Below are 9,104 nucleotides of genomic sequence, written 5' to 3' on the forward strand. Positions count from 1 at the left end.
ACACAACATTTCGACGTCAGAGCTGTACAAGGAAGCAGAGAGTATCCGGGGTGTCCCAAAAATGTAATCACAGTGAAATGTTTTGTAACGCTGTCGAACCCATTGATCTGTGTTATCAGCTGTGTCTAGAACCAAAAAAATGTGGTCATCTATATGAACCTGTGCGAACACGCAAGGGGGACTAGATTAGGCTGCGGGGGTGGGAGGGAGAAACGTTTCTTTAATTTCAAACTGATGACCACCATTTTCCATACACAGCTGATTTCGGGAACCCATGGATTCGACAACGTTACGAAACATTCCAAAGAGAGAGTGCATTTTCTTGGGACACCTTATTGTACATCATCCTCGGAAAGGCCTTCCAGCAGACCAGGTAAGTTACCTGGTTCGGGCAACTTCCTGATGGCCTTCCAAAACCCTTTTCACCCGTAATTGAGGATAATTGTCTCCCAGGAATTAATTTACCTGCGATGTAATACCCAATAACTAGCCATCATCATTGGGGTAAGAGTATAACTGATGTACATTTGAAGAAATGCTTTCATGAAGAACTAGATATATTCCTAACCTCACTCTCGAAGCGAAGTTGGCTACAGCATTTCTTAAATGTTACCAACGACGTACAAGAACCTCACAATCTACGTCGTTTTTTAATCCCTTTTTCATGGAAACGTGACCAACGACCCTATGAAAAGGTGTTGTTGTGCGTGAAATGGAGAATGTGACTTGCATTTAGCCACAGCGTACAACACAGCCGGTTATTTTGTTGTCGTCACGCTTCTCGTCAGTCACGTGTTCTTCCAGCGTGCGCATAACCGAAAACAAGGAACTTCTGCTGGGCGGGTAACAGTGCATTATATTGTTGGGCATCCGCTAACTACCGCTAGTTTTCGGTCTATGGTCCCAACGAGGACACTTTATGGTCCACCAGGGGGTCCGTATACCACACGTTGAGAACCGCTGGCTCAACCCATCGACTGCATGAAGGGGACGACGCATGACCACTCCACCAGAATGCCTCCCATATATTCACAACTGTCTTCGCAGATTGAACTTCGTCTTTTACAACCAGCGCCTCTATCCCTGGGAACAAGATGGCGCCGAAGAGATGGAAACATGGAGGTGGCGGAAGAGTTTTTTTTTTTTTCCAGACGGTAGCAGAGAGGAGGGTTCGTAGAATTTAGAAGCGAAAAGCTCTTTTCTTTGGGTAGTCTTCAATTATAATAGAATGCCACGGGACTTTGGGTCGTAAGGTTATCGCAAGGTCCCCACACATGCACGTAATGACTGCCTGCCTTCAAAATGTATTACACGAGGGATCGTAAAAGGAAAGAAAGGAAAAAGCGTCGAAGACGTGTTTGCTTTCTACACCTTTAAAATGGCAAATGACGGCTTTGTTTTTCGTTCTGGTTTAGGCGATTTCATTCAGGTGAAGAGGAAGGGGTGGATTGGAGAGGAAAGACGGTGTCGGTATCTGCCCAAGTCTCTCTGTCTTCACTCAAGGAGCCAACATTGGCTTGAGTCATCGCACGGAAAAGATTGCAGGGACAGGTTCCTGGGTGGTGTACTGTTTGCCAACAACTAAGGGTTACAACGTGTGCGTGTATATATATATATATATATATATATATATATATATATATATATATATATATATATATATATATATATATTCACATGCATGAGAAATCACATGAACTCGTGATTCTAAATATGTAGAAAAACCAACGGGGAAAATAATAAAATTATGACCGAGCGCTTTCGTCTATTTAAACATCCTCAGGGTACATACAATGAATATACGTACATAAGTATGTCTGATATTAGTAAATAGCTGGAGCCCAGGAACCATTTATGGAAGAAAGTATACGCTGGACTCGACGTTTGCCAATTTATTCCGACGTTCGAAAAAAAAAAAAGTATATTTACAAAGTGGTTAACCTATACTGTTCGCGGTAGCGGATGTTTGGGACACTATCACTTGTTTAGCAATAAAATGATCACGTTTGTACATTCCTTGACTTAAATTTAAGTTGTTGACAAATGTATCTTTAATCAGACTGGATTCTATTATATTTCTAGTCAAATATGACTTGTTTCTAACAATCAATCAAATCATCCCTCCTGAGTCCACACACGACGGCGCCAACCTTTGTCACGTCACTCCTGCAAACTTCTCAATCTCGTCTCTTCACCTTCTGTCTTATATATATATATATATATATATATATATATATATATATATATATATATATATATATATATATATGTATATATATATATACATATATATATGTATATATATATATATACATATATATATGTGTGTGTGTGTGTGTGTGTGTGTGTGTGTGTGTGTGTGTGTGTGTGTGTGATACACCGCCATCCTTCTCGATCACGTGTTGAATTAGTGATCGACAACTATTACATAACTGGATGAGAGTTCAGTGCTCATACATAGTTCGATTTATGAATTATACTGTGAGCTTAAATACACACACACACAGCTTTGCCCAACAAAGTGGGGTTCCATCTTGCAGCGTTGTAATACTTTTCGACTCTGGGCAAGGATCGACCTCAGACCTCTGAGTTAGGAGGCGACCACGGTACCACTATACCGGCAAGTATGTGTGTGTGTGTGTGTGTGTGTGTGTGTGTGTGTGTGTGTGTGTGTGTGTGTGTGTGTGTGTGTGTGTGTGTGTGTGTGTGTGTGTGTGTGTGTGTGTGTGTGTGTGTGTGCGTGTGTGTGTGTGTGTGAACTGTGCGTGTGAAGTGTGGCGGATTGCGTCGTCGCTCGTATGCTGTACACTCTCGCTTGCTCGCTCGCTGGCTCAGCCGTCCGCAGGTCACTCGACCCGCGAATCCGCGGAGTGAATTGGCGTTGTTCCTTTGCGATTGTGCAACACACACACGTGCCGAGTGCGCCCAACTCTCGGCCGAAACCCTACGACCTTTCTTTTTTTCTTTTCAACGCTCTTAAACAGCCTCAGTAGCTTCACACCGTTTCCATTAATAAAGGCTCACGTTTATGTGTTTTTACGAGTTGCCAGATTTATTTCTAAGTGTCAAGTCCATGTCTTCAAGAAATATGTCTATACCACCATCTTCCGGCAAGGAAGATGACGGGGAGTTGGGGGAGGTTCTAGAAAAGACGAAGGTGAGAATGAACACCTCCCTCACGTGGAAATTACGAAAACTCCCCGGAATTAGGATCGCGGGCGCGGTGCGCTACTACACACCGGTCTGGCGCACCTCCGCCCCCCCCCCCTCCGAATGAAGCATTATTACTATGCAAGGTGTGCATTCACCGCAGGCACCGCGCCGATCTTTACGACCATAATTATCCTCTTGTGCCCCTGGAGAATGGACGCCTCGCTGGGGAATCAACCTGATCCTATCAATGCGGCGGCCGGCGGCAGCTGCCAACCCGCACGAGGCGATTCCCTGGCTTTAGCTGATGTTTGACTTCGGGAGCGAAAATCGTCTTCATGAGTCGACTTTTCGATTCAGCACGGATCAGCTCCTTAAATAAAAATCGTGTGGTGAAAGGAGCAACGAATTCGGTAAAATGTCTGTGTATACATGTGTATATATATATATATATATATATATATATATATATATATATATATGTATATGTATATATATACACATTTATATATATATATATATAAATATAAATGGTTCCTGTGTTATATATATATATATATATATATATATATATATATATATATATATATATATATACACACACACAGCTACAAAGAAGAGATTACATATAGAGTGGAAGGTGGATCCCTGCCCGTGACCAACGGTTTTCGGTCATCAAGAGTTTGGGCAACAAATTTGTAAATAACAAAGTTATCCAAGCTATACACTCCTTGACTTTAATCTAAATTGTTAATAAATGTATTCTTGATCCGACTGGACTTTATGATATTTCTATTCAATTGTGAATTACTTTTAACCATTACTTGAGCACCCTCCCAATCAATGCAATGGTTGAAATCCCGAAGGTGAACAAATAACGGGTTGGGCATTTGCCCACTTCTGACGTCTTATTCAACATTATTACCACAAAAAATACATAGATAAAGACTCAGTGACACCCATTGATTAATAGTTGATTAAATCGGCGATAATACTGATAGCTAACTTACTTGTATCACTGACACTAAGTGGCACAAAAGTGTCGAAATTCTCAGGCAAAGGCACGTAGGATGCCCGTGCCTGGAGTCTTTGAAAAGGAGCTTCCTCAGCGCAGGGTTCAAGCAGATTCGGGGATCTTCGTCTTTGGGTCGGCACATCACGTTACACTCTGTACACAATGAAACACATCATCAAATTCACAGGAACTCTATGCATAAGTAGATCAATAAATCCACAGAGACCCTGTACACAATGTAACTAATGGTTACATCCACATGAACATTTGTGAAGAGAGACTCGACGTGAAGAGAGACTGGAAACTAAGCCTCCTACTGCAGCCAGAGAAGGTGCCCGTAATGTGTCTTCCATGTATGACGCCAGAAGAGTGGCAAAACATTTGGCCTAGGGGTTTTGACATTGCCATACAAGTATCCAAGTTCGTGGCGACAGTTGCCAAGTCTTGTGAGGTGCTCTCGTGTGAGGACAAGTGACATTAGAGGTCAACACGCTTGATCGTGATGTCCGGGTTGCTTCCGAGATTCTCTTGAAGCGCCCACTAATTCTTTGGACAGGAGCTCACTGCGGCGTGATCCTCGACGGTTTTTAGATCCATTTAAGAGCTCAGGGCTCAGGGCACACATTCACACAGACACCTTCGTCATTCTGAAGTGCGAGACCGGATGGAATGTGACACCGGAGTCCGGTTCCGGTCGCACTGGACTTTTGTTGTACCTCTTCCTCTTCTTCATCGTCTTCCTCTTCTCCACTGACTTCTTCTTCAGTTTTTCCGTCTTGGTGAATATCGTGTGAATGCCGATCCGGTCCTCGATCTTGCAAGGCTCTTCATCCCCACGACGTCACTTTATTCGTTTCAGATTTGATCCGGCCGAGGAGGGCGGGTTCCGGAATGAACGGCGCGGCGGCGCGGCGTCCCTCCCGGTCAACGTAGGCCACGTTCAAGCTTGCGTCCACGATCCTCAGCTGAGCGGAACCGCCGGGCTTTCGAAACGCACTGCTTCTAAAGTGGGTCTCGATCGGTCGACTCCATGTTCATGCTGTGGTTCGTCCTCACGTAAACTGAAGAGCATCGTTTGGCGCTAACCACGATGCTGCTATTGGTAGTCATGGTGGAGTAGTCAGAGGATTCTATTTTTGTTTCTACGTTTATCATTTTATGTGAGTTTGAATTGTGCAAATAACCTTTCAATGGTTAAGGAGAGAGAGAGAGAGAGAGAGAGAGAGAGAGAGAGAGAGAGAGAGAGAGAGAGAGAGAGAGAGAGAGAGAGAGAGAGAGAGAGAGAGAGAGAGAGAGAGAGAGAGAGGGGGGGGTTATGGACCTTTAACAAACGTGTAAGTCACATCAGGGCGAAAGAACTGATCGGAGGAGCGCTCGATGCGGCCGGCCCGCTGGACGGGCCGGGAAGACCTGTTCTCGAGATAACCTGTAAAAAAAACGGCGCAATTGTAATTGCGCGTTTGATCCACCTCTGGTGGAAGGCAGGCACGGACTCGTAGAATTCTCTAAAGAACACTCGCATGAATTGACACACCTTGTGCTTTGCAGGTTTTGCTATGGCAGGCGCTACACTATTTTTCTTTGTTTATTTCATCTATCAAACGCACTCGGCCTGAAACTCCCACAGGGAACACTGACTGTAAGTTGTAAGTAGTCATTTATTTTAGAGACGTCAGTGAAATCTCTACGGACCAGTCACTCAGCATTCTTTTGTAACTGGAGACTGACCTCCAATTAAATGCTAATCACCTTTGATTTCTGCTGCCCTTCCGTTCCGCTGCTTCCATCCTTTGATCTCGTTCCTTCACCGCCTCCATGACGGTCACTTCAGTATGACAGTGTTGCCGGTCACTTCAGTATGACAGTGTTGCCAATGATAAGAACACTGGACGTTGCTTCGGCCGTTCGTGTTCAGCTGAACATGAAGGACTTCTGAACATTTACCATGAAGGAATCCATGCATGCCTTCGATGTAGAGACGTACTACACTCATTTGATTCTAGCTAATGTCAAGCGAATTTATTCAGCTTCGAGAACGACGATACCACGACGAAAGGTTTGAGAAGTCAGCAGCAGAAGTGAACAAAAACGGAGAAGATTTTTTTTTCTCTTTAACCAATTATCACTTACTCTTTTCTGTCTGCCAGTTTGCAAAGTATGTCCCCTCCCCCTCCCGCACATAAAAAATGCAAATTTGGTCACAATTTATAAGAATGGAGGTGACACGGCACAATGCAATAACTGCCGAATCACCCCCACTAGAAGAACGAGAAAAGATTTTCAACAGAATTTTCTTTCACCCTTTTTCTGCATACGATAGAAAATTTGACGCGCTTGATCATTTTGTTCTGGCTAACGCTGGATGATTTTCTTCAGCTCAGAGAAACCCCTTGCGTGAAAAAAAAAATATATATATATCGGAAATATCACTCATCTTAATTCCAACGTGAGTTTAGAACTCCCAAGAGCACACTTCTTATGATCCTGTTTTGGCAAAGAGTGGTACCAGTATTGGAGTGCGGGCTGCACCGACCTGGGAGAGCCTCTTGTTATGGTCGACCGACATTTCCCGCCTGTTATCTTGCCAAAATCGGGGATCCCCTAAGATTTGCGAATGTGTAATTCGTGAGGACACCACTTCCTGGGTTTTTCCTGTGGGACCTGGCCCCGAACTGTTGATGTGAAGCAGGGGGGGGGGGGTTGTTGTACTTGTCACCCATGGCCCAAATTAAGGAATTTCTACTTGGCGGAGTGACAAGCCCTAATAAATGTTTTAATCCAGTAGCCTTGAGCACTAGGGTACCTACATGTCCCTCTATAATTTTACACGGAAAGCAATGTGTGGGAATTACGTTTCTTATTATTTGTTTATTCATTTATTAATTCATCTGTTCATTAACCTACTTCAACTGATTTATTTACTTATTTATTTATCCATCTATTCATTTAGTTGTTTAGTCATCTATCTATTCATTTATTAGTTCTTACCGTTCAGTGTCCGAAGTCACCCTCTGGAGGTGGAAGAAAACGTTACTGGGGATGCTGTAGGTCAGGCTCGAACCGGTACTTCGGTACTTTTCAATGTATTTTTGTTACACTACTTTAATAGCGTAGTAGGACGGAGGAATAATTGAAGTTAAAAGGGATCAGCATTGTTTGTCGAGTGCCTTGTTGCATCTGGTTCAGTGCAGTGGCAATGATTAAAAAAAAATGTAATCGCCGTCGCTTGGCAGTATGAACAAAAACGAGCACTATTATAGTGAGGAACCAACAGTATGCAAATGATGCCGCAGTGGTTGCCCGCTCTCCTGAAGAGCTACAGAACTTGCAGAACAGAACGCCTGATGCATACTGAAGAGTGGATATCAAGGTGAATGTTGGCAAACATATGTTCAACGTCGAGTGGTCACAGACTGTCGCGGAATTTCGTGTTTTTTTATATAAAAATGGTCTTCAACTAAAAGACAAAACATTCTTAATGAAGTAATTCATCAAAGAATCAATAGACCACGACAGGATGAGTCGACTCCATAAAAACATAAGAATGAAGGAGACTACCAGAGACCATAGGGCCTACAGGTTGACAACAGATGCTTTGGGAAACTAAAAAAAAATCGGATTTCTAAACAGGGACATCAAATCTAGAACCAAGACTGATATCTACATATCTGTCATAATTTCCATCCTATTATACAAATGAGAAACATGGAGAGTGCACAGACGACACAGAACATCCCTCGGGGCCTTCCCTTTCAGAAATCGAAGAGGAATATTTATATCACAAATAAAGAAGTTTTCAGAGAACGCACACCTTCACCAAGGCAGCTCATTTCAAGTTAAAACTTTCCTGGTTCCGAATCAGCTGCTAATCGAATCGCTAATGGTGTGCTACTTAGGCCATACTCCACCAGGAAAAAACTCGTCCACAATTTTTGCATAAAATGCAAATAAAGAGACAGAAAAATAAACAAACACGACCGCAAACACTGGTATTCTCCTTAGCAGGGGCAATGAGGATAACCAGCACTCACCTCTCCTCCATCCCGACCAGGCAGATGTTCTCTCACCAGTTAATGCAGAAGAAAAAAGTGGTCGGTAGATGGACACGAGTGGCATCAAGACCATCCCAACAAAGATTTAGACCCGTGATTGGTTAGAAATGGCATTCTGCATCTCAGAGCAGACCTAAAATAAAGCCGGGAACACTATCGCTGAAGATGTAAACAAGTTCGGGGTGCTCAGTTTGTCTGCTACGGATGTCATCGAACGTTCAGAACTAAACTGGATTTTCTTAGGCACGATCCAAAGGATTGCACGCTGGACTCAATAGGCTACCCTAAGCATAGAAATAGCATCATCTGGACAAGTCCTCTCCATAATTAAAACATGAAAGCACACCAGTACGTAAGCTGTGGAATCGACCAGAATATGCAATTAACCTCAGACGTGAATCGTGGCACTGTAGAACAAAGCATAACATTGTCCACCAAGAAAACGGTGAGGAATATATAAGAAACGCAATTAGGTAATTAGGGTCTGAGCTCGTTCACCAACGCCCCAGCTGCGTTGACCACACGAGCGAGCTGCACCAGCGCCGCCCTGACCTGCCTATTTGACAAACGCGATCCATCCGTTTAAAACGCTGTCAGAATAGTAATTGCATACGATAATTTCGAAGCACCTCTTCGGCTTTTTCTAATACATGCTGAGGTCATGCTTCGTCATGATTTGTCTCAAAACAACAATAACAATGATTTTGACAATAAAATGATAATGAAAACTATAATTAGAAGTATAATAAAAAAGAAAAAAGAATGAAATGTGTGCTGCTAAAATACGTAGTGATGCACGAAATTTATAGCACGATGATAAGATCTGCATAGGAAGTGAAAATGATCAGAGTAGACACCATAAGAGGATGAAACTTTCATTAAAAGTA

At 43.1% G+C, this 9,104-nt stretch overlaps 1 protein-coding gene across 1 annotated transcript; it reads right to left on the reverse strand.

Annotated features, from left to right (window-relative positions):
• Window positions 1-2,440: 2,440 nt before the first annotated feature.
• Window positions 2,441-5,297, reverse strand: LOC143024373 (uncharacterized). The gene is made up of 3 exons (XM_076183169.1): window positions 4,483-5,297; window positions 4,161-4,318; window positions 2,441-3,523 (listed from the first exon to the last, which is right to left on the reverse strand). The coding sequence occupies exons 1-3, from the start codon at window positions 4,571-4,573 to the stop codon at window positions 3,398-3,400; spliced, it is 375 nt and encodes a 124-aa protein (XP_076039284.1). The 5' UTR covers window positions 4,574-5,297; the 3' UTR covers window positions 2,441-3,397.
• Window positions 5,298-9,104: the final 3,807 nt, after the last annotated feature.

Source organism: Oratosquilla oratoria, chromosome 4, assembly GCF_046742065.1.
Source record: "Oratosquilla oratoria isolate Oo_2021 chromosome 4, ASM4674206v1, whole genome shotgun sequence".
Classification (NCBI taxonomy): domain Eukaryota; kingdom Metazoa; phylum Arthropoda; class Malacostraca; order Stomatopoda; family Squillidae; genus Oratosquilla; species Oratosquilla oratoria.

Bases quoted from the DNA above. Each gene is read 5' to 3' on its own strand.
- LOC143024373 (XM_076183169.1), bottom strand. From the start codon at position 4,573: ATGGCAATGTCAAAACCCCTAGGCCAAATGTTTTGCCACTCTTCTGGC. The intron at 4,319-4,482 runs GTAGGAGGCTTA...CATTGTGTACAG, and splicing joins GGGCACCTTCTCTGGCTGCA to AGTGTAACGTGATGTGCCGA. The intron at 3,524-4,160 runs GTAAGTTAGCTA...TTTTTATTTAAG, and splicing joins ACTTAGTGTCAGTGATACAA to GAGCTGATCCGTGCTGAATC.